Genomic DNA, 26,776 nt, shown 5'->3' with positions numbered 1-26,776 from the left:
AGCACAAGCTTTTCGCTACATCTGCAATAACATCTGCTAATCACGTGTATGTGACCAATAACATTTTATTTGAGGTAAAGCATGGGAAGTTTGCAAAGATTTTCGTAACACTTTGATTCAGGTCCAGAGATTTCTGATAGAGGAAACTCGCCTTGCCAGGGGGTCATACATGAAATCCACACACACACACTTCCACCGTTTGAGAACGTGTATGAGTCCGCGAGCATGCATGTGTGAGTGCGCGCGTGTGGGGGAGGGGTAATTTGTTCATCCTCAGACACTCCCACTTTCCCTTTCCTCCTCTGCAGCGTGCCTTGTATGCACCGTGCATAACTTCAACACTCCGACACACACTTTCACAGTGCGATCTGGACTCTACATTGAACAGATTATCGGACCGGTATCGTTAATCATGGATGTTAAATACTTGGCGGTTATGGCTATGCTCGCTGTGGCGACATACGCTCCTTTCTCACAAGGTAGGCTACGGTGTATGAGTTTAGCTATTATATATGTTATTCGTTATTAAAATTAAGCATTCGTGTAATTGTTTGGATATGTTTTTATGCCCCCGTGGGGTGGTTCTGTGTGTGCCCGAGGCGCTGCATGTTAAAAGGTTGTTCTAGTGAGATGCACCTGATCATTTTTGTCATTCTACTGTTTATGCCACTATCAGATATACATTAGTCACTCGTAATTAAACTAATCTAGGCTATTTGATTTGTATTGGCCCTAGCCTAAACAATTGTCTGATCGCGGTGCAATTAAATATAGTGTAAACTATTTTATGGAATTTATTACGTCTGTTTCGAATCATTGAAAGAGTGGGATCACCAACAACCAACATGCTTTATTTGATTATTGAAAGTCTAGTTCCTATGTTCACTTTGCTATAGCCTATGCACATAATTGTATTTTCAACTTAACTGTTCGATGAATGGCTCTTTGAATTTCCCCTCGGAATATCATACATTTCCAGTTATATTCCCCATGAGCAGCAATAACAAGTGGCATTGCGCATGTATAGCCTACCCGTCGTGCGTAAAGCAACCCCACCAGGACACTAGAACTCTAGCAGTGTGTGAATATAGACTGTCTGTAGCGCAGCAGACCTCAGTCGGATTGCTGATTAATATGTGTATTTGTCCTTTCCTTTTGTTACCATTTAATTACCCTCAAATTAGCCTCCAACACAAAGCCAGTGCGATAGCGGTGCTGGCGACATCACTCAGCCGGGTAGATGGCTCTCTACTGCGGCCTCTTTCTCTTGGTAATGCGGCTGGTTCAAGTGTCGCGTCATTACAATGACCTCAGGGTACTTCTTTTGTGGACGGAGAGGGTTAATCCAGGTTGTTATCACCTCACCTGATGACCGTTAAGCACCGGGGCTATAGTGAGAATTTGTCGATGAAGAGGTTTGAAACTGAAACTCGAAACTTTTTTAAATTGTGCAATAGCAGAACTACATAAAACATTATTTAATTGCATTTGGCTATCTTTCCCTGGAGCTGCTCTATACAATTCGTTGCATCTCTTAATAAAGATGATCTATTAAACAGGCTGCAAGTATGCAAATAACCCGAGATTGTATCTGGACAGGCAACGTGATCTCACCGATTTCGAGTAAATCCTGCAAAAACTATTGCAAAACTATTTTGCGTTTTTGTGAGATCTCATTCATGGCAAAGCTACAACTGAAATGAGAAGACACATGCGCCTCGAACAACAAACATGAACGAAATGCTGCAATAGGCCTACGTTTTGCATAATTTCACGGAAAATGTGTGAGAGATTTAGGGACAGGATATAGCCTACTAATCCCTTTCCAAAAAATGTCTGAAGGCTGTCATTTGCCCGGGCTGCGTAAGGTGATCGATCACCCATAAAATTATTTTTTAATTAATGGTTTATACAAATGTCAATTCAATAGAGAATTGTGTCAGAAAAACAATGGTCCAAACCCCATGTCTACCATATACACTGAGAATACAACACATTAAGAACACCTGCTTTTTCCATGATACAGACTGACCAGGTGAATCCAGATGTCACCTCTTAAATCCATTTCAATCAGTGTAGATGCATTTTTTAGGCCTTGAGACAATTGAGATATGGATTGAGTTTATGTGCTGTTCAGAGGGTAAATGGGAAGACAAAATATTTAAGTGCCTTTGAAAGGGGTAATTATTGCTGTATTTCTTCCTCCAATATGATAACGAGGGGGTGTCAAGCAAATGTTTGTGGATGGAATCTAACACACCATTGGTTGATCAATGCCACGGCACGTTACTTGATTGCATTTGCCTGGGCTGCGTTCAGTATTACAGAATGGTGTTCAAAGTTTAAAGGCCATGTTTCACATTAGAACCCCCCTCCATCCACCCCAAACAATAATGTGTCGCGTATAGCTATGTCTCAATATGATATGTCCCTTTTTGGGGGGGATAGCAGATAAAATCTATATTTTGCTGTGCTGCACGAGCACAATAAAAAGACACAAAAACAACAAATGGAACATTGTCCTTGCTTGATGTAGAAACAGATCAACAGTTTTGGAACACTGAGCCATTGACTGCCTGCCTGCGCTAGGTGGCTGTGTTACGAGTGGGCTGCTTTTGACAATAAGGCACCGGACTACAGCCATATCGTTTTAAACATAGAAGACCAATAGATGGGAGTGGTGGCCTACTCGTGTGGAGGCCAAAAAAGATGGCGGAAGCAGACGATAAAGTGAATTCCAATGGCGGTAGAATCAAGGAGAATTGGAATATTGTCCATAAGAATGGATAACGGAGCAAATTAGTGTACAGTGATGAGAATGTCCCTTTGTATCTAGAGGGAGTTAGGGTTTGTTAATGAGGAGCAGCTGAGCAGATTACCAATCTTGAAGAAACCGTTTGAGATATCCAAACTGGTGGAGAGGGTGCTGAGAAAAGTCTAGGGTTTCAGGATCGGGCTTGTTTAGATTTTTGGTGCTTCTGCTGATCAGAAGGAACGTACGTTGCGTCTCACCCAATTTGATAAGTGTCATGTGTGTCTTCGGAACAAAGCACCCCTCAAGGGGGTTATATCTGGCGTTTCGAGGGAAGTTGATTTTGAAGAGGTGAAAAATATTCCTGGAGTGATTGATGCACGCCCGATGAATCGTGTGGTGAATGGTGAAAAAGTGAAGTCTATCTGTCCCTTTAGTTTTTTGATATGGAGTCTCTCCCTACCCAAGTGCAGTTGGATTATATAAACTACAGAGTCAGAACATTTATCCCAAGACCAATGCAGTGTGATCATTGTAAAGTGTTTGCAGAAGGGAGAAGCCGATATGTCTGGCTTGTGGAAAAGATAATATCATGTGTTTTAAAAGTGAGGAAAATGTTGCTATTGTGGCGGGAACCATGAAGCTACATTTTTCAATTGCCCCGACAAGGGTAAAAGAGAATGAGGTGGCCAAAGTCAGGGCTGTCCAGAACATTTCACATGCAGCAGCTTTTGAAAGGGTTGAGGATTTGAATGGTGCTCCTGAAGAGTCCATGGTGGTGGATAGGCCTTCACTGCAAGCTGCAGGGGTTGCCTTTCACCCGCAGTACCCTGACATTTTAAAGGTTAAGAAGGTGGGCTTTGTGGCCTTTATAGCTATGGTGATTAATGGTACTGTCAAGCCAGAGAAGGTCCAGGAAGATAGATATCATTATGGATGCGGCAGAGCGGTTCCTGGGACTGAAAGATCTCTCTGCGGAGGAGTTACAGGGAATATTTTCAGTAGAGCCTGAAGGGAGATACGGAGATTTGAAAGAAGGAAGAAGTGAGAGTTTTGTTTTTGCCAATGTACTCTTTTTATTTAGTTGCATTAAGTTAGTTTCCCTATCACATATGGATTTTCTTTTTACCTTGTTTTGGTTTTTCAACCTGTCCAGTTGGTGTCAGCAATACACCTTTTGGGGTTGTAGACCGCCATAAAACCCACAGAATAAGAAAAAATGGGATGGGCAAGAAGTAGTCAACCAGGATGTGCGAGAGGCATGTCCAGCTGGCCAGAAAAGCATGGTAAGCTAACGTTACTGAGTGAGTATCAAGCTAGCTAGCTTGGCTTCAACTGATAAAGTCGAGGTGGCTAGCTAGCTGCGTTTTACAGCCAGACTCTCAGTTTTACAGTTAGCTAGATAAGGAACTAAACTGCAAGTATCATAAACCATTATTATCTAGCTAGCTACGGTAGATAAATGTCAGATGTAAAAGCAAGCAGTATGTTGGCTAGCTCACATTAGCTAGATAACCATATTAAGTATCCACTCTATTGCTTAATACGTTATCATTTAGTTAGCTACATTTGCTAATTCTTGACATTATCCATCTTTGAAGCAGTTTGGCTGCAAGATTCGGTGTCAACAATGACCAAGATCTAAGCTAGCAGCTAGCTAACTAGAGTCAAATAAGGAGGAGCATGTTGTCATGATGGAATAAGTCACCTATGTGAAGCTAGCCACAATAAGGATTAGCCACAATAGTGAAATTTGCTGTTCGCCTTAGCAATTGTTAGTGAGATGAGACGCGGTGCCATAATATAAATAATATCTTAGCTAGCTATAAATTCACATGTACGCCATGTAATTTGTCATAGCTGTTATCACAAATGGCATGTGTACTTTTAATCAGATCTAATGTTGTCATTTAGAGACATGAATGTCAAGTAGGCAAACTGATAAATTAATCATAAATACAGAAAATGTTATTTTGTTAATCTTGGCAGGGTTGTCAACTGATTTGCAAACCTACCAGCAGGACATTTCACTGCATCCAGGTTGAGGCTTGCTACCAGCAGGAACATGGATCACTCTGTCAGTGAGTCATGATATTGTTTTCCTTTACATTGCATAAAACTAGGGAGGAGGCCCTGGGCCAGTGGGAGGTCAGGGTTGAGGGCTGGCTCTCTTTATAGCACTCACCACCCTTATCCATCTCTCTCCAGGTGCTGGAGAGAGATGGAGGTCCTTGGAGGTCCTTGGACCACACAGAAAGAATGGTCCAAGGACCTCCAGAGCCTTCTGACCAACTAACTGCGATCTCTCCAGAGCACAGAGAAGTAGGCTACACTCATTAGTATACTCGATGCACTGTAAGCCTACTTCACTATGGTAGTTCTGCCTGTGTGATAGCATATTATCAAGGGCCACTGATTGGATTGGATTTACTGTACTCACGCCAAAACTTGCTCTCCCCTCTGTAAAAATCTCCCAGACATTTATCAAAACTAACATGTGTCCATCCCCCTATCCCCAGATGAGTCTGTTGGGCTATGAAACTTTAGAGCAGCACATCAAAAGACCTGCCACCCTGTTGTCAGCTATCTGCAGACAGTTCCCTGTGGAAGGATGCAACTACAGTATCAAGGCTTTCAAAGGATATATTTTGGGGATGGGTTTTGTATAAACACATTTTATTGTTAGATTACAATACTACTTTTTCATAGCATGTTTGTAACATTGGGTCCTCACACTACCTTTGACTAAATTCTGTTGTAACTTTAACACAAAGACAACACTTGGAGGAGCTTGTGATTCAAAAAGTCTAAAGTAAATGCAACTCAAGTCCAGGGTGAATACATTTTTATTCATGTACAGTGCATTCGGAAGGTAATCAGACCCCTTGACTTGTTCCACATTTTGTTACGTTACAGCCTTATTCTAAAATTGATTACATTTTTTAAATCATCAAAACACCCCATCATGACAAAAATACAGGTTTAGACATTTCTAACAAACTTAAATATCACGTTTAAGTATTTAGACCCTTTACTCAGTACCGTGTAGAAGCGGCTTTGGCAGTGATTACAGCCTTGTCTTCTTGGGTATGACACAATAACCTTGGCAAACCTGTATTTGGGGACTTTCTCCCATTCTTCTCTGCAGATTCTCTCAAGCTCTGTCAGGTTGGATGGTGACTGTCGCTGCACAGTTATTTTCAGGAATCTCCAGATATGTTCAATTAGGTTCAAGTCCGGGCCGCTCAAGGGCATACAGAAACTCCCGAAGCCACTTCTGTGTTTTCTTGGCTGTGTGTTTAGGGTCGTTGTCCTGTTGGAAGGGGAACCTTCGCCCCAGTCTAAGGTCCTGAACGTTCTGGGGCAGGTTTTCATCGAGGATCTCTGTACTTAGCGCCGTTCATCTTTCCCTTGATCCTGACTAGTCTCTCAGTCCCTGCCGCTGAAAAACATACCCACAGCATGATGCTGCCACCACCATGCTTCGCTGTAAGGATGGTGCAAGGTTTCATCCAGATGTGATGCTTGGCGTTCAGGCCAAAGCATTCAATATTGGTTTCATCAGACCAGAGAATCTTGTTTCTCAGTCCTTTTGGTGCCTTTTGGCAAACTCCAAGTGGACAGTCGTGCCTTTTACTGAGGAGTGGCTTACGTCTGGCCGCTCTACCATAAACACCTGATTGGTGGAGTGCTGCAGAGATGGTTGTCCTTCTGGAAGGTTCTCCCATCTCCACAGAGGATCTTCTCTGACCAAGACCCTTTCCCTCGGTTGCACAGTTTGGCCAGCTTTAGGAAGAGTATTGGCTGTTCCAAACTTCTTCCTTTTAAATATGATGGAGGCCACTGTGTTCTGGGGGACCTTCAATTCTGCAGACATCTTTTTGGTACTCTTCCCCAGATCTATACTTCGATACAATCCTGTCTTGGAGCTCTATGGACAATTCCTTCGACCACATGGCTTTGTTTTTGCTATGACATGCACTGTCAACTGTTGGTCATTATATAGACAGGTGTGTGCCTTTCCAAATCATGTCCAATCAATTGAATTTACCACAGGTGGACTCCAATAAAGTTGAAGAAACATCTCAAGGTTGATCAATGGAAACCGGATGCACCTGAGCTCAATTTCGAGTCTCATAGCAAAGGGTTCAAATACTTATGTATATAAGGTATTCTGTTTATTTTTTAATACATTTGCAAAAATGTCTAAATAACTGTTTTCATTTTGCCATTATTTGGTACTGTGTGTTGATTTGATAAGGGAAAAATATATATTTAATACATTTTAGAATAAGACTAACGTAACAAAAGGTGTATAAATTCAAGCAGTCTGAATACTTTCCAAATTCACTGTATATTAGATACAACACACAGGTGTGTTAACTAAAATATATATCCCAGACAAGATTGAAGAATGGGGCAAGTAGACAAAGTGAATATAAGTCAGTGATTGTGTCCGTAGCAGTTCATATGAATTTGAGTGGTTACATATAATAAACTCAGCAAAAAAAGAAAACGTCCTCTTACTGTCAACTGAGCCTGTAGGAAGGGTACCATATGAGGGAGAAGGATGTCTTCCCTGTAACGCAGTGTTGAGATTGCCTGCAATGACAACAAGCTCAGTCTGATGATGCTGTGACACACCGCCCCAGGAAATGACAGATCCGGCACCTCCAATCCCGTTCCAGAGTACAGGCCTCGGTGTAACGCTCATTCCTTCAACGATAAACGCGAATCCAACCATCACCCCTGGTGAGACAATACCGCGACTCGTCAGTGAAGAGCACTTTTTGCCAGTCCTGTCTGGCACAGCGACGGTGGGTTTGTGCCCATAGGCGATGTTGTTGCCGCTGATGTCTGGTGAGGACCTGCCTTACAACAGACCTACAAGCCCTCAGTCCAGCCTCTCTCAGCCTATTGCGTACAGTCTGAGCACTGATGGAGGGATTGTGCTTACCTTTCGTAACTCGGGCAGTTGTTGTTGCCATCCTGTACCTGTCCCGCAGGTGTGATGTTCGGATGTACCGATCTGCCACTGCGAGGACGATCAGCTGTCCGTCCTGTCTCCCTGTAGCGCTGTCTTAGGCGTCTCACAGTACAGACATTGCAATTTATTGCCCTGGCCACATCTGCAGTCCTCATGCCTCCTTGCAACATGCCTAAGGCACATTCACGCAGATAAGCAGGGACCCTGGGCATCTTTCTTTTGGTGTTTTTCAGAGTCAGTAGAAAGGCCTCTTTAGTGTCCTACGTTTTCATAACTGTGACCTTAATTGCCTACCATCTGTAAGCTGTTAGTGTCTTAACGACCGTTCCACAAGTGCATGTTCATTAATTGTTTATTGTTCATTGAACAAGCATGGGAAACAGTGTTTAACGTCTTTGGGGTAGGGGGCAGTATTTTTATGAAAAGCGATGAAAAAAAAATGAAAATGATGAAAAGCGTGCCCAGAGTAAACGGCCTGTTTCTCAGCCATAAAAGCTAGAATATGTATATTATTAGTAGATTTGGATAGAAAACACTCGGAAGTTTCTAAAACGGTTTGAGTGATGTCTGTGAGTATGACAGAACTCATATGGCAGGCTAAAACCTGAGAAATCCAACCAGGAAGTGGGAAATCTGAGGTTGGTCGATTTAACTCAGCACCTATTGAAGATACAGTGGGATATTGGTAATGTTGCACTTCCTAAGGCTTCCACTAGATGTCAGTCTTTAGAACCTTGTCTGATGCTTCTACTGTGAAGTGGGGCCGAATGAGAGGGGTTTGAGTAAGGTCTACCATGACCCGAACATGCGCTGACCATGCGCGTTCATGTCAGAGCGAGCTCTGTTCCATCCCACTTCTGAAGACAAAGGAATTCTCCGGTTGGAACATGGAAGAATTATGTTAAAAACATCTTAAAGATTGATTCAATACTTTGTCATGTTTTTACGGACTGTAATAACTTTTAACTTTTCGTCCGTACTTTCCTCTGGACTTGCCCGCGGGTCGTGAGTTTGGAACGTGTACTGAACGCTAGAACAACGAGGTATTTGGACATAAATGATAAATAAATGACATTATCGAACAAAACAAACATTTATTGTGGAACTGGGATTCCTGAGAGTGCAGTCTGATGAAGATCATCAAAGGTAAGTGAAAATTTATAATGTTATTTCTGACTTCTGTTGACTGCACAATATGGCGGATATATTTTTGTCTTGATTGGGCTCTGAACGCCGACCTCAGATTATTGCATGGTTTGCTTTTTCCGTAAAGCTTTTTTGAAATCTGACACTGTGGTTGCATTAAGGAGAAGTGCATCTAAAATTCCATGCATAACATTTGTATTTTCATCAACATTTATAATGAGTATTTCTGTAAATTGATGTGGCTCTCTGCAAAATCACTGGATGTTTTGGAACTACTGAATGTAACGCACCAATGTAAACTCTGATTTTTGGATATAAATATGAACTTTACCGAACAAAACATGCATGTATTGTGTAACATGAAGTCCTATGAGTGTCATCTGATGAAGATCATCAAAGGTTACTGATTAATTATATCTATATTTCTGATTTTTGTGAATCCTCTCGTTGGCTGGAAAAATGGCTGTGTTCTGTGAATAGGCACTCACCTAACATAATCGTTTGGTTTGCTTTCGTCGTAAAGCCTTTTTGAAATCGGACACTGTGGCTGGATTTACAACAAGTGTATCTTTAAAATGGTGTAAAATAGATGTATGTTTGAGGAATTTTAATTATGGGATTTCTGTTTTGAATTTGGCGCCCTGCAGTTTCACTGGCTGTTGAAGAGGTGGGACGCTACCGTCCCACGTACCCTAGAGGTTAAACCCTTTACAATGAAGATCTGTGGATTTTTACGAATTATCTTTGAAAGACAGGTTCCTGAAAAAGGGATGTTTCTTTTTTTTGCTGAGTTTCATGTTGACAGAATGGCAGCGAGACAGAGAGAGACTGATGCTGTACATCCCAGTAAGGTCCTTAGGCAGCTTGTAGATTTGTCACCATCCAGGCCCATGTCACAGCATGTAGTGATAGGGAGATGACAATAAGTGTAATATATACCTTTCAACACAAAAGTCATTTTTAGAATTTACTGCACGTGTTGCTGAACAATTCAACACTTTTGTTAGTGTCATTTGCTTGGTTTCCATCCAATTGGTGACACATTTATCCAAATATTCTAAAATCTGCATAAAAACTGCATTTTCCCACCAGAGATGTTTCCATCAATTTTACTTGTTGCAGATAAATGGCTGTGCATGATGACGTAGTGCACATAAAAATAGTGTGTTTAAATTCCCATTTACTGAAAAAACACTAGTTAAATGAGTTTATTACATTTTCAACTCTGATAGTTTTCTCACAAAAAATGTTGCATTACATAATGATTTGTGACCACTCTGGAATTGGCATGTGCTCTCTAGCCAACAGCGCATTCTCACTAATCATTATTCACGATGCAGTCAGGATTATCTGTAATCATGGTTGCATCTACATTAGAAACATATATTATTAAAATTGCCTCAAATGACAATACATTATTTCCCATTAATTTATATTAGGCACAAAATAATCTGAAACACAACCGACACAAACAGCAAATGCACCCAACAAAGTCCTGCAATAAGAGTTCATATAAAGTTCATAACAGTTGTGTTCTGTTGGCATAATTGAGTTGGCTGATACCTATGGATCTTGGATCCATGAAGTGGGGTATCAGCCTACTCAGTGACACCCAGAGAACACAACTGTGAAGAGTTTACAAATATTGCATTGTAGCTCATAATGCAGGACTTTGACTGTGGGAAATCACCTCACCAGTCAGTATGTTGTGCGTATTGGACATTCATATTGCAATGTACAGCCTTACCTATGGATCTTGGGTCCATGAAAGGGGGTAAGGCTGTACATTGATTGACACCCCCTCATCATATTGGAGCAAGAAAGCATAAATAAATTATAAATATTTAAATGAATCAAAATAATTAAAGTTTGAATAATTAGATATTACAAAGAAGCATCGTTTTAGTTATCTATTTATGTGTACATTTCTTCATTTGATTCTAATTAATGCAGGGTTGGTCCTCCATAGGAGTCAACATGGGGGGGTGCTTAAGAACAAATTAGACAGCTGCGCCACTCGGGAGCCCTTCGAACGTCAACAGACGTTTGTGATAGAAAAATCCCCTGTTTTTAAAATGAAATCTGCAGAATACAAACATAGGGACTAAATATATATTTATTTACAAAGCTAACAGACTGAATTTCAATATCCAACCTCCGCAAAGGCGATATGTTCCTGTTTTCATTGTGTATTTCTGAGTCTTTAACTTTAAATCACCGTAGAAATGGCACCTGTCGGCGTATATTGATTGCCAACATAGCTAATGAAAAACAAGGATCTGGAGATCAAAATGATGAGGTTATTAAGTTAATTTTGATTTGTCCATCCTGCGTAAATACCTCCAAATGGTACCACCTCCCAACCACAAATATAGAAGAGATACAACAAAGAGCGGCACGGTCTAAGCTAGCATTGGTCACGTAAGGGATAATCAACAAGGGGCTATGCGTTCTATGGAAAATAATGAACGACTTAGAGGTTGCGACTCACTAGCGGAGTGGAACTGACCTTCCACGGAGTTGCATTCTCTTTTATACAATGGTTATATTTAAAAACATTTGCCACTAGAAATGTGTTCAATATCCACTGAAGTAGCAAGCAAGTTTGATAGATAGCTACAGTAGTTGCCATGGTAACCAAACAGACATGCTAGTTTAGCCCTTTCAAACTCACAAAAGACATACCCTCGCCTTATGCCAATGGGGGAATCCCCGCGGCCACATTTGTCTTTGGTCCAAATGATTAGCCAAGCAAGAGAAGTTTGCAACGTAAGCCCCTCAGCCCTCGTTTTTAATGGAGTTTGCGAGTATAGAATTATGTTCACTTCGGGCCTGAAAAGCCCCATAATTCAATTCGCGATGATTGTACACCCGCTAAGAATGGTCAGTCAACTTAAAACCAACATTAATATGGAGAAGTCAACATACATGTGTATATAAAAACAAATGTAAGTAAGTTTGAAAATGTGCTACTCATGCACATGATGGGTCACAATCTTTGCGGGATGAACCCGTGACAAATTTCCTGCCAAGGGCGGTCCATTTAAAATTCATTGCTTCCTCCCTCATCCCCTTGCCCTGCAAGTGTAAACTCGTCAGACGTCATGATGTTATCAGAAGTGTCCATTTAATTTGAGGGTTGACGGGAGAAGGTGTGTCTTAAGTGTTTGGAATGTAGCCCTAGTTTGCGATTATGAAAATCGAATTCAACAATGCCAATAACGTTTTTAATTTGACTTTTGCTTTAAAAAGCAGCTCAAACAAACCATGTAAGAAGTAACTACAGCCATTGCTACCATGCTGATGTAATGTTCATTACAGGGAAATAATGCACGCTCTAGAATACACTTCAAGCCAATCAGAAATTAGTATTCAACAATGCCATGGAAAGCAAATTAACATTATTTCATCAACAACTGTCAAGTACATGTATATTAAGGTTATACTATTGCAGAGAACAAGCTAATGATTCATTCAATGTGATTTATAATGACATAGGGCAAAAGAAAACAAGGTTTTGACATTACTTTCATAGTATCCCTATTGAATTGCTCCGTTTTTCTCTACATTCTAGAGCAGTGAACGCCCTAAACACTGAACTTAATGTGGTATGAAATTGAATTAGGACTAGACCTACTCTCATTAAATTACCTTTTTAGCTTAAAAAATGTTCAACAAATAATGGGCTATTAAAGTCTTTATCACAATATGTTTATTTGTTGTTTAGTAAATTATCGACTTTGTATTTCTAATCACAATTCCTTGTGAAATGTCCTTGTCAAGAAAATGGTATGATTAACCACAGAACAGTAGCCTACTGTCGGTCTGATATTGGAACATTCTGTTAAATGATTTCAAACATCCACCGCATCACCAAGTTAAAGAAAATACAAAGATTACCAAACATGATTTAGTAAACAAACCCACTCACTGCATAATATACATGTGTGAGAGAGAAAGTAAGAAAGTGAGGGGTTTAGTAGTATAATGATGCCTTGCTCATCTCTGACTGTATTATTTGACTAGGCCTTGGGTTCTCCTATTTTCTGAGACAATGAGTGGTTGTATTCATATTCTCCACTTATCTCTTACTGTACATGTTTCTCATTGACTTAAGCAGTTGCTTAGGGCCCCCGGCTGCTAGGGACCCCCTGACAATAAAATAAATATATGTACAGTACCAGTCAAAAGTTTGGACACCTGCTCATTCCAGGGAATTTCTTTATTTTTACTATTTTCTACATTGTAGAATAATATTGAAGACATCAAAACTATGAAAAACACATATGGAATCATGTAGTAAAAAACAAAAATTGTTAAACAAATCAAATTATATTTCATATTTGAGATTCTTCAAAGTAGCCACCCTTTGCCTTGATGACAGGGCGGCAGGGTAGCCTAGTGGTTAGAGCGTTGGACTAGTAACCGAAAGGTTGCAAGTTCAAATCCCCGAGCTGACAAGGTACAAATCTGTCGTTCTGCCCCTGAACAGGCAGTTAACCCACTGTTCCTAGGCCGTCATTGGGAAAAAAAAGAAAAAATAATTTGTTCTTAACTGACTTGCCTAGTTAAATATAAAACTTTTTTTTTTTAAAAGGTAAATTTGTAAGTTGCTCTGGATAAGAGCTTCTGCTAAATGACTTAAATCTTAAATTTGCACACTCTTGGAATTCTCTCAACCAGCTTCACATGGAATGCTTTTCCAACAGTCTTGAAGGAGTTCTCACATATGCTGAGCACTTGTTGGCTGCTCTTCCTTTACTCTGCAGTCCAACTCATCCCAAACCATCTCAAATGAGTTGAGGTTGCATGTTGCGTGTTAGAATAGTATAATACACAAGGTTCAAGTTTCAAATTTGGTTCTGCATCAGCAGTTTTTCTGTTATGTCAGTCACTGACCGTCACTCAATTAGCCATGCCAGCTATAATGTTTTTGGATTGGTAAGTTAGTCTAGCCAGTTATCTAAACGAGCATGCTGGTCATGTGCCCAGGGGCCATGACCTCCAGGAGGCCTCCCTTCATTTGGTTAATCCCTCTCACCCAGATATCATTAACATGGCATAAGTCTTGACAAAATGTGTAGAATTGCAGGAAATGAGCTTTAAAACTGCTTAACTTCTCTCCGCCCTGTGACAAAAATGTGTAGAATTGCAGACAGTTTGCTTTAAAACTGCAACAATTTCTCTACTCTCCAATGCAAAATGTGTAGTTGAAGGATATTATATTCATGTTACTGTACATGACATTCATATTCTCTGTTCAACCCCCTCTTCAGCTAAACCCATCAGTCTGGTGGAGAGGTGTTGGTGTCGTTCTACAGTCAACACCGTCCCCCAGCGCAACATCCGAGAACTGAAGTTCCTACACACACCCAACTGCCCCTTCCAAGTGATGTGAGTACCTCCCCAACGCACAAATGTACAGACAAGATCACACAACAAGCTGTCAGTCTCACTGCAAAATAGACATTTCTCCAAACGTCAAATTTCGAAGTTGCACCAAACGTAAACATTTGAAGTGTTTGTTGATACCGCAGTGCCTATCACTGGGATTGAACACATGACCTTTGAATCCAGCATCCGCCCATCTGCCATCCACAACACCCTAGCAAAAGCCAAGCCTACTTCATGATAGTAGTGCTCACCGTTGCCTCTAGTGGCCGGTTTTGATTGATCTTGTTTTACCTTTATTTCAACAGGGGAGTCCCATTGTGACCAATGCCTTGATTTAGGCATTGATTCTGACTTCGTTAAAGATGAAATAGGCAGAAATTGCTAAGCCATTTCCTGGTTGCTAAAATTCTAATAGTTTGCCTCCTTTCAGTTTATGTGACCAAAAAGCAGTTAATGTGTGGAGAATCATTGTACCATCTTAACAGCTGTGAAATACATTTTCCATAACCAAAAATATTGTATTTTCAGCTGTTTGAAGTGGGTGTACAAAACCGACCGAAAGTAAAAGACGCAAAATTTTTACTTAAGCATGTGCAGCATAGAAATTGTGCACATAGACCAGATCTACCGCTTCTTAGACTTGCTTTCAATGACAGATCTATAACTCACATTTCTATGTGAATTTGGTCGGGTCACCCAAATTACATATTGCAGCTTTAAGTAAAACAGTCAGGCATTAATTCCATTTGGTTAGGGATAGGGTTAATTTTATTCAGGCATTCAATCTGATTGTTTAAGTTCAGAAAAACAACTCCATTGTTTAGTTTAGCCATTAATTAAGACTGGCCTTGCAAAGTCCTTATGGATGAATGTACCGGTGGTCTAAGCAGCTGACTGCTCTTTTATAGACCCGGGTTCACCACAAAAAAATGTAAAATGTTGCCCGTAGTGGACAGATTTGTCGCCGTCTCCCGATGTCCTGGGGTCTTACAAAAACTCGACATTTTGAAAAATCATGCACACACACACACACACACCCAAGACCTTCTGGCTCTGAAAGGGGTGACAGGTCTCCTTCTGTTTGGACATTTCATACCATCAATCTCATGGAGCTGACAGCCAGTGAAAGGAGGCGCGCGCACACACATACACACTCACACACTGCTTATGCCCATCTCATTGTCCATTCTGTACGCCATGCACACATAATTAGACACATCCACAGGAAGCGTTATTGTGAAAAAGAGTGAGTGTTTGTGTGAGTGAGGGGGGTTGGGAATTGGATGCAGTTTTGTTTTTCTCTAAATAATTGGTCTGTGTTCTCACGCACTGGCTTTTCTCTAACTCCTAACTCACAGGGTCTGGTACTGCTCAACATTATTAGATTAAGATCACTTTATTGGTCATTTGCACACAAGGTCCAACTGAAATTGACTTCTGCTTCTAACCCAACCATCTGAAAGACACACATACATATACAGGTTTTTGGAGAGGTCTGCCACACTGGGCGCTCAGGGAACTGTTGTTGTGGGGGGTTTAAGTGCCTCGATCAAGGGGACAACATAGCAGTGCTGGCAACAATAACTGCAGTAACCCATGGGGAGGAGGTCACACTCAGATAATCAGAGAGGGGGCAACTTATTGTGGCCCTGGTGGCAAAAATGTATCAACTTTCTGTCTGCACAGAGATACTTGGGGAAATGGTCAAAATGGGGGACCAGCGTGTGTGTGTGTTTCAAGGAAAGGGGGTGTATCTGAGCTCCATCAGCTAGGACTTGGCATTGGTTAATCAAATCTTCCCATACATGCTAAATGTTGCATGCCGTCTCAATCAGCTACAAGCGTATATGCATTCGCACATCAAGTATTTTCTAGAGTTGTGCTCGGGGATGGAACAAATGTTGAACATCAGAGCTTGTGGTTGTTTATGGGGGAATGGTGGAGAGTGTGTGTGTGTGTATGTATCCCACATATGTTGCTATGGGGTAATGATGTTTGGGACAATATAGGATGAATCACAATAATTGTTTTCCAAAATAATAATTGCAATCCTGGTAACAAATCCTTCCCATTAACTGCCTACATTATTACACATGTTATTAGTTAATTGTGGAAATAAATTAAGATATGAAACATCTTTTAATATATATACACTACCAGCCAAAAGTTTGGACACACCTACTCATTTAAAGGTTTTTCTTTATTTTGACTATTTTCTACATTGTAGAATAATAGTGAAGACATCAACATTATGAAATAACACAGATGGAATCATGTAGTAACCACATTTGTTTAAAACAAATCAAAATATATTTTATATTTGAGATTCTTGATGACAGCTTTGCACACTCTTGGCATTCTCTCAACCAGCTTCATGAGGTAGTCACCTGGAATGCATTTCAATTAACAGGTGTGCCTTGTTAAAAGGTCATTTGTGGAATTTCTTTCCTTCTTGATGTGTTTGAGCCAATCAGTTGTGTTGTGACAAGGTAGAGGTGGTATGTATAGTCTTATTTGGTAAAAGACCAAGTCCATATTATGGCAAGAACAGCTCAAATATGCAAAGAGAAACGACAGTCCATCATTACTTTAAGGCATGAAGGTCAGTCAATCCGGAAAATTTCAAAAACCATCAAGCGCAATGATGAAACTGGCTCTCATGAGGACTGCCACAGTAAAGGAAGATCCACAGATATCTCTGCTGCAGAGGGAAGTTAGAGTTACCAGTCTCAGAAATCGCAGAAATGCTTCACAGAGTTCAAGTAACAGACACATCTCAACATCAACTGTTCAGAGGAGACTGCGTGAATCAGTCCTTCATGGTTGAATTGCTGCAAAAAAACACTACTAAAGAACACCAATAATAAGAAGAGACTTGCTTTCTTTGGCCATGAAACACGAGCAATGGACACTTAGACCGGTGTAAATCTGTCCATTGGTCTGATGAGTCCAAATTTGAGATTTTTGGTTCCAACCAAAGGCACACATAAACAGCATGGCTACCACAGCATTTTGCAGCGATACGCCATCCCATCTGGTTTGCACCTAGTGGGACTACCATTTGTTTTCCAACAGGACAATGACCCAACACACCTCCAACCCAATTGAGATGTTTTGGGATGAGTTGGACTGCAGAGTGAAGGAAAAGCAGCCAACAAGTGCTCAGCATATGTGGGAACTCCTTCAAGACTGTTGGAAAAGCATTCCAGGTAAAGCTGGTTGAGAAAATGCCAAGAGTGTGCAAAGCTGTCACCAAGACAAAGGGTGGCTACTTTGAAGAATCTCAAGTATAATAGAACACTTTTTTGCTCACTACAATTCATTACTACGTATACTTCTCCCATGGGCAAAGAAACTCCAAAGGGGTGATGTTATTAACAGTAATTTTGATCCGAATTTTAAAATTGTCCAAACAGATCCGCAAGGTAGACGGATTATTTTAAATATGTTATTGGACCATAAACAAACTATCACCCACATGCACTTAAGGAAATCATGAATATCGTGGATATGTGGAGGCTTACAAATCCTGACCAATTGAGAGATACATGGTGGAAGCTCAATCAAGCTAGTCGTCTTGACTACTTTCTTATGTCATTCTTGCTGGCACCAAAAGTTTAGAAAGTGTTTATAGTGGACAGAATGCGGTAGGACCATCAAATAATTGGCATATACATTACGCTTGCAGAATTTCCATGTCGGGGAGGATATTGGAAATGTAATCAAAGCTTATTGGATGATAACTTGTTTTTAACTAGTACAGAAGAATTCATTACTGACTTTTTCCGACATAACATAGGTACAGCAGATCCCATTATTGTATAGGACACTTTTAAATGTGCCTTTAGAGGCCATGCAATTCCTTACTCATATTTAAATATAGAGGCACAGAATAAGTTAGAAAAAAAACAAAAATAAATGGAGGAACTTATTCAAGAAAGATCAAGTCTAATATATTATAAAAAATAAACCGAACTGGATGGAATATGGGGTGAAATGTACCAAAGCATTTTTTAATCTTCAACATAGAAATGCTACCAAAAATAATTTACTGAAACTTGTTAAATGATGTCCCCCATGATTCACCTGTAATGGTAATCCTCCTCCTCTTTATCCGAAGAGGAGGAGTAGTGATTGAACCAAGGCGCAGCGTTGTGAAATGACATGATTTAATTAAGACACGACAAAATAACTAAGACAGAAAACGAACTAGACTTGAATTAACTAACAAAATAACAAAACGAATGTGTAGACTAACCTAGACATACGAACTTACAATAAAACACGAAGAACGCATGAACAGGGAAAAATAGACTACACAAAAATGACGATGTACAAACATACCGAACAGTCCCGTATAGTGCGACAAACACTGACACAGGAGACAACCACCCACAACGAACACTGTGAAACAACCTACCTAAATATGACTCTCAATTAGAGGAAAACGCCAAACACCTGCCTCTAATTGAGAGCCATACCAGGCAACCCTTAAACCAACATAGAAACAGAAAACATAGAATGCCCACCCAAACTCACGTCCTGACCAACTAACACATACAACAAACTAACAGAAATAGGTCAGGAACGTGACATCACCAAACAATATTTTGAAAGAGAAAGCACAGTACTTTAGGTGTATGTTTTCATTTCAGTCTCCTCCATCTCCACTAACCAAAGTTAATTGTATGAATTTTTTTCTATTAATAATCTAAAATTAACAGCTATACAGAAAGACTCATGTGAAGGCCAAAGGAGGAACTTCTTGATGCAATTAAAGCCTTTAAGCCTGGGAAAACTCTAGGGATGGATGGCATACCAGTTGAGGTACAGTGCCTTGCAAAAGTATTCATCTCCCTTGGTGTTTTTCCTATTGTTGCATTACAACCTGTAATTTAAATAGATTTTTATTTGTATTTCATGTAATGGACAAACACAAAATAGTCAAAATTGGTGAAGTGAAATGAAAAAAAACTAAATAAGATCTGGTGCAACCAATTACCTTCAAAAGTCACATAATTAGTTAAATAAAGTCCACCTGTGTGCAATCTAAGTGTCACATGATCTCAGTATATATACACCTGTTCTGAAAGTCATGCAATACAACTACGCAAGCGGCACCACCACCAAACAAGCGGCACCATGATGTCCAAGGACCTCTCCAAACAGGTCAAGGACAAAGTTGTGGAGAAGTACAGATCAGAGTTGGGTTATAAAAAATATCAGAAACTTTGAACATCCCACGGAGCACCATTAAATCTATTACACATTTTTAAAAGAATATGGCACCACAACAAACCTGCCAAGAGAGGGCTGCCCACCAAACTCACAGAACAGGCAAGGAGGGCATTAATCAGACAGGCAACAAAGAGACCGAAGATAACCCTGAAGGAGCTGCAAATCTCCACAGCAGAGATTGGAGTATCTGTCCCTAGGACCACTTTAAGCCATACACGCCACAGAGCTGGGCTTTACAGAAGAGTGCCCAGAAAAAAAGCCATTGCTTAAAGAAAATAATTTGCGAACATGTTTAGTGTTTGCCAAAAGGCCTGTGGGAGACTCCCCAAACATATGGAAGGAGGTAATCTGATCAGATTAGATTAAAATTGAGATTTTTGGCCATCAAGGAAAACTCTGGCGCAAACCCAACACCTCTCATCACCCTGAGAACACCATCCCCACAGTGAAGCATGGTGGTGGCAGTATCATGCTGTGGGAATGTTTTTCATCGGCAGGGACTGGGAAACTGGTCAGAATTGAAGTAATGATGGATGGCGCTAAATACAGGGAAATTCTTGTGGGAAACCTGTTTCAGTCTTCCAGAGATTTGAGACTGGGACAGAGGTTCACCTTCCAGCAGGACAATGACCATAAGCATACTGCTAAAGCAACACTCGAGTGGTTTAAGGGGAATAATTTAAATGTCTTGGAATGGCCTAGTCAAAGCCCAGACCTCAGTCCAATTGAGAATCTGTAGTATGACTTAAATATTGCTGTACACCAGCAGAACCCATTCAACTTGAAGAAGTTGGAGCAGTTTTGCCTTGAAGAATGGACAAAAATCACAGTGGCTAGATATGCCAATCTTATAGAGACATGCCCCAAGAGACTAGCAGCTGTAATTGCTGTGAAAGGTGGCTCTACAAAGTATTGACTTTATTTTGCATCTTCAAAGTGGTAGGCGTGTTGTGTAAATCAAATGATACAACATCCCCCCCCCACCCCCCCCCCAAATCCATTTTAATTCCAGGTTGTAAGGCAACAAAATAGGAAGAATTCCAAGGGGGGTGAATACTTTTGCAAGCCACTGTATTCCAAACCTTTTTTGATGTACTTAGAGGACCGTTATTAGCATGTTTTAACCACTCCTATAAAATTGTAGATAATTAGATACTCAACAAGGTCTGATTTCATTATTACTGAAACATGACCCAAGTGGTAAATATAAAGATCCAGTCCATTTAAAAAATTGGAGGCCCCTTAAACCTCAGTGTTGTGATGCAAAAAGTATTGTGCATAGATTTTTTTTATTTTTATTGTTTGATATTATTCATCATAATCAGACAGGTTTTCTACATGGATGATACATTGGAGATAATATAAGACAAGTATTGTAAACAATAGAACAGTATTACAAATCTGGGATTTAATAGCTGACAGTGAAAAGGCTTTTGATAAAGTAAGACTGGAATTCATATATAAATTCCTGAAATATAACAATTTTGGGGAATCTCTTATACAAATGGGTTAAAGTTATGTATAGTAACCCTAGGTCTAAAATAGTAAATAATGGTTACTTCTCAGAATGTATTAAACTGTCAAGAGGAGTAAAACAAGGTTGTCCACTATCAGCATATCTACATTTATTATGGTCATTGAAATTTTTGCTATTAAAATCAGATCCAACAATAAAATCAAAGGGTCTAGAAATCCAGGGCTTAAAAAAAGGTCATTGTATGCTGATGATTCATGTTCTCTTTTAAATCCACAATTTGGATCCCTCCACAGCCTCATCAAGGATCTAGATAATTTTTCTAACCTCTCTGGATTAAAACCAAATTATGACAAGTGAACTATATTATATATTGGATCACAAAAAAAACGTTTACATTACTGTGTCGGTTACCAATTAAATGGTCAGACGGTGATGTGGATTTATTCGGTATTCATATCCCGATTGAAAGAAAGGATCTCGGTACAGTACATTTTAATAGAAAGTTAGCAAAATAGATAAGATCTTGCTACCATGTAAAGGAAAATACCTGTCGAATTGAAAATAAAATTCTCAGAAAAGTCACTGTTTTTAAAACAAGCCAAAGAAAGTTGGTTGCAATTTCAGTTTAATCCACCTGAAAAGACAGAACAAATAATACAAAAAATATTGTGTTTAACTCAAATATACTAATCGATTAAAAAACAATACTTTTTGATTTATTGTTTTTAAAGTACGATTTTTGTAAATTATAAAATAAATAGTACTGATGGAGATATGTCACACATGCAGCTAACAAAAATATGGAAATGTCTGCTCTACCCAAAATTACAACAAACTAATTGCAGCATTACCGCAAATAATGGAAGAGGCAAGTGGAAGGGGGAAAAAGTAAGTAACTTGTCTGTCGGCCCAGCATTAAAGACCAAAATTGGTTAAAGAAAATTGTGATAAATAAAAAAGTATAACAGTTTCCTGTCAGGACCCAAAACATTTACAGCTGTGCAATAGTTAGCAAAATAGTTGGGAAGAGTTTTTCGATGTACCGCTTCCATGGCACATGATGTATGAACTTATATCCTCAGCAAAAAAAATAAACATCCTCTCACTGTCAATGGAGTTTATTTTCAGCAAACTTAACATGTGTAAATATTTGTATGAACATAACAAGATTTAACAACTGAGACATAAACTGAACAAGTGCCACAGACATGTGACTAACAGAAATGGAATGTGTCCCTAAACAAAGGGGGGGTCAAAATCAAGAGTAACAGTCAGTATCTGGTGTGGCCACCAGCTGCATTAAGTACTGCAGTGCATCTTCTCCTCATGGACTTCACCAGATTTGCCAGTTCTTACTGTGAGATGTTACCCCACTCTTCCACCAAGGCACCCGCAAGTTCCCGGACATTTCTGGGGGGAATGGCCCTAGCCCTCACCCTCCGATCCAACAGGTCCCAGATGTGCGATGGAATTGAAATCTGGGCTCTTCGCTGGCCATGGCAGAACGCTGACATTCCTGTCTTGCAGGAAATCATGCACAGAACGAGCAGTATGGCTGGTGGCATTGTTATGCTGGAGGGTCATGTCAGGATGAGCCTGCAGGAAGGGTACCACATGAGGGAGGATGTCTTCCCTGTAATGCACAGCGTTGAGATTGTCTGCAATGACAACAAGCTCAGTATGATGATGCTGTGACACACCGCCACAGACCGTGACGTACCCGCCACCTCTAAATCGATCCCGCTCCAGAGTACAGGCCTCGGTGTAACGCTTATTCCTTCGATGATAAATGCGAATCCGACCATCACCCCTGTTGAGACAAAAACGTGACTCGTCAGTGAAGAGCACTTTTGCCAGTCCTTTCTGGTCCAGCGACGGTGGGTTTGTGCCCATAGGCGATGTTGTTGCCGCTGATGTCTGGTGAGGACCTGCCTTACAACAGGCCTACAAGCCCTCAGTCCAGCCTCTCTCAGCCTATTGCAGACAGTCTGAGCACTGATCGAGGGATTGTGCGTGTAACTCGGGCAGTTGTTGTTGCCATCCTGTACCTGTCCCGCAGGTGTGGTGTTCGGATGTACCGGTCCTGTGCTGGTGTCCATCCTGTCTCCCTATAGCGCTGTCTTAGGCGTCTCACAGTACAGACATTGCAATTTATTGCCCTGGCCGCGTCCTCATGCCTCCTTGCAGCATGCCTAAGGCATATTCACACAGTTGAGCAGTGACCCTGGTCAGTAGAAAGGCCTCTTTAGTGTCCTAAGTTTTCATAACTGTGACCTTAATTTCCTACCGTCTATAAGCTGTTAGTGTCTTAACGACCGTTCCACAAGTGCATGTTCATTAATTGTTTATGGTTCATTGAACAAGCATGGGAAACAGTGTTTAAACCCTTTACAATGAAGATCTGTGAAGTTATTTGGATTTTTACGAATTTCTCTTTGAAAGACAGGGTCCTGAAAAAGGGACGTTTATTTTTTTGCTGAGTTTATATGGGAGATACAACCATCCCACCTCTGGAGATTTTGCTGCGAAGAGACAGAATCATTAGATCATTTGACTTGGTGCTGTCCATAGGTAGATTGTTTTTGGTCACAGGTTCAGTAATGGCTGAAGAATTGCAACATTTATCTGGGGCTATCTGGAGCTAACTCTGGAGCTAATAGCACCGCTGGGTCAGTTGAAAAATCATAATCAATCAATAATATAATAATGTCAGCAAATATGTTCATCTTTAATTTACAATCTGTAGAAACTATGAGAATAGAAAGGTTTAGAACCTTTGTGAAACATCACTGCACAGTTCAAAAATATATCGCAATATATATAATAACTGGATTGTGTTCAGAAATAGATGGGAGGGGTTGAGTGAAGCTGAAGTGTGGGATTAAAAACACCAAGATAACTAATGTCAAATATACTGTGTCCGTAAAATATACAGTTGAAGTCGGAAGTTTACATACACCTTAGTCAAATAATTTAAACTCAGTTTCACAATTCCTGACATTTAATCCTAGTAAAAATTGCCTGTCTTAGGTCAGTTAGATCACTTTATTTTAAGAATGTCAGAATAATTGTTGAGAGAATTATTTATTTCAGCTTTTATTTCTTTCATCACATTCCCAGTGGGTCAGAAGTTTACATGCACTCAATTAGTATTTGGTAGCATTGCCTTTAAATTGTTTAACTTGGGTCAAACGTTTTGGGTAGCTTTCCACAAGCTTCCCACAACAAATTGGGTGAATTTTGACACATTCCCCCTGACAGAGCTGGTGTAACTGAGTCAGGTTTGTAGGCCTCCTTGCTCGCACACACTTTTTCTGTTCTGCCCACAAATGTTCTATAGGATTGAGGTCAAGACTTTGTGATAGCCACTCCAATACCTTGACTTTGTTGTCCTTAAGCCATTTTGCCACAACTTTGGAAGTATGCTTGGGGTCATTGTCCATTCAGAAGACCCATTTGCGACCAAAATTTAACCTCCTGACTGATGTCTTGAGATGTTGCTTCAATATATCCACATAATTTTACCTCCTCATGATGCCATCCATTTTGTGAAGTGCACCAGTCCCTCCCGCAGCAGGTACCGGTTTCCTCCAGCATCTTCACAAGGTCCTTTGCTGTTGTTCTGGGAATGATTTGCACTTTTCGCACGAAGGTACGTTCATTTCTAGGAGACAGAACACGTCTCCTTCCTGAGTGGTATGATGGCAGCGTGGTCCCATGGTGTTTATACTTGCGTACTATTGTTTGTACAGATGAACGTTATACCTTCAGGTGTTTGGAAATTGCTCCCAAGGATGAACCAGACTTGTGGACGTCCAATTTCCTTTTAATGAGATCTTGGCTGATTTCTTTTTATTTTCCCATGATGTCAAGCAAAGAGACACTGAGTTTGAAGGTAGGCTTTGAAATACATCCACAGGTACACCTCCAATTGTCTCAAATTATGTCAGTTAGCCTATGTATTGGATAGGATAAACTTCTGACCCACTGGAATTGTGATACAGTGAAATAATCTGACAGTAAACAATTGTTGGAAAAATTACTTGTGTCATGCACAAAGAAATGCCCTAACCGACTTGCCAAAACTATAGTTTGTTAACAAGAAATTTGCGCAGTGGTTGAAAAATGAGTTTTAAGGACTCCAACCTAAGTGTATGTAAACTTCCGAATTCAACTGTAGGTCTATAACATTTTGGGTCTAGAGTATCTCCCCCTTTGAAGAGGGGAATGACCGCTGCAGCTTTCCAATCTTTGGGGATCTCAAACGATATGAGAAGTTGAAAGGCTAGTAATAGGGGTTGCAACAATTTAGGCGGATAATTTCAGAAAGAGAGGGTCCAGATTGTCTAGCTGATTTGTAGGGATCCAGATTTTGCAGTTCTTTCACAACATCTGCTGGATGGATTTACGTGAATGGGAAACTGGGTGGGGGGTGGGGGAAGTTGCGGCATGGGGTGCTGAGATGTTGGCCAGGGTGGAAAGTATGGCCAACCATAGAAAAATTCTTATTGAAATTATTGATTATCGTATATTTATTGGTGGTGACAGTGTTTCCTATCCTCAGTGCAGTGGGTATCTGTGAGGAGGTAGCTCTTGTTCTCCATGGACTTTACAGTGTCTAAACTTTTGGGAATTGGTGCTACAGGAAGCAAATTTCTGTTGGAAAAACTAGCCTTTGGTTTCCTAACTGACTGAGTATATTGGTTCCTGACTTCCCCTAAATGTTGCATATCGCGGGGGCTATTCAATGCTAATGCCGTATGTCACAGGATATTTTTATGCTGGTCAAGGGCAGTCAAGTCTGGGGTGAACCAAGGGCTTTATCTGTTCTTAGTTCTACATTTTTTGAATGGGGCATGCTTATTTAAGATGGAGTGGAAAGCACATTTGAAGAGCGACCAGGCATCCTCTACTGACGGGATGAGGTCAATATCCTTCCAGGATACCTGGGCCAGGTCGATTAGAAAGCCCTGCTCGCTGAAATGTTTTAGAGAGTGTTTGACACTGATGAGGGGTTGTCGCTTGACCGCATACTCATTACGCACACAGGCAATGAGGCAGTGATCGCTGAGATCCTGGTTGAAGACAGCAGAGGTGTATTTAGAGGGCAGGTTGGTCAGGATGATATCTAAGAGGGTGCCCATGGTTACGGATTTAGGGTTGTACCTGGTAGGTTCCTTGATGATTTGTGAGATAGATGTCCTCAAACTTAGATTGTAGGATGGCCGTGGTGTCCCAGTTTAGGTCACATAACAGTACGAAATCTGAAGATAGATAGGGGGCGGTCAATTCACATTTGGTGTCCAGGGCATAACTGGGGGCCGAGGGGGGTCTATAATAAGACACAAAGGTGAGAGACTTGTTTCTGGAAAGGTGGATTTTTAAAAGATTTTTGGTGGCCTTCCTAAGCCAGGATTCAGACACTGCTAGGACATCTGGGTTGGGGGAGTGTGCTAAAAGCAGTGAGGAAAACAAACTTAGGGAGGAGGCTTCTAATGTTAACCTTTTGCCAATAGGTGGCGCAATTAGCATTTTTTATTTCTGGGTGTCGCCAAATTAAACTGCCTCGTGCTCAATTCTTGATCGTACAATATGCATATTATTAATTCTATTGGATAGAAAACACTTTCTAGTTTCTATAGCTGTTGGAATTTTGTCTGTGGGTGACCCAGAACTCTTTCTACAGCGAAATCCATGACAGGTACTGCGATGGTCTGAGAGCGAAGCTCTGATTTCAGATCAGTTTTGAAAGTCTCTGTATATCCTATGGAACGACATGAAC

The 26,776-nt window shown here is 40.5% G+C and overlaps 1 protein-coding gene across 1 annotated transcript in view; it reads left to right on the top strand.

The window, feature by feature from the left end:
* Positions 1 to 284: 284 nt before the first annotated feature.
* Positions 285 to 26,776, top strand: part of LOC129853885 (stromal cell-derived factor 1-like) — a 41,709-nt gene continuing 15,217 nt past the window's right edge. Inside the window, exons 1-2 of the mRNA XM_055920364.1 lie at positions 285 to 479; positions 14,162 to 14,279. Coding sequence (XP_055776339.1) covers positions 413 to 479; positions 14,162 to 14,279 — 185 coding nt within the window. The 5' untranslated portion in view covers positions 285 to 412. The remainder of the gene's footprint in view (positions 480 to 14,161; positions 14,280 to 26,776) is intronic.

This window comes from Salvelinus fontinalis, chromosome 1, assembly GCF_029448725.1.
Source record: "Salvelinus fontinalis isolate EN_2023a chromosome 1, ASM2944872v1, whole genome shotgun sequence".
NCBI classification, from domain to species: Eukaryota; Metazoa; Chordata; class Actinopteri; order Salmoniformes; family Salmonidae; genus Salvelinus; species Salvelinus fontinalis.
Note: the sequence above shows the minus strand (reverse complement) of the source record. Positions and strands in the feature narration are given on the sequence as shown.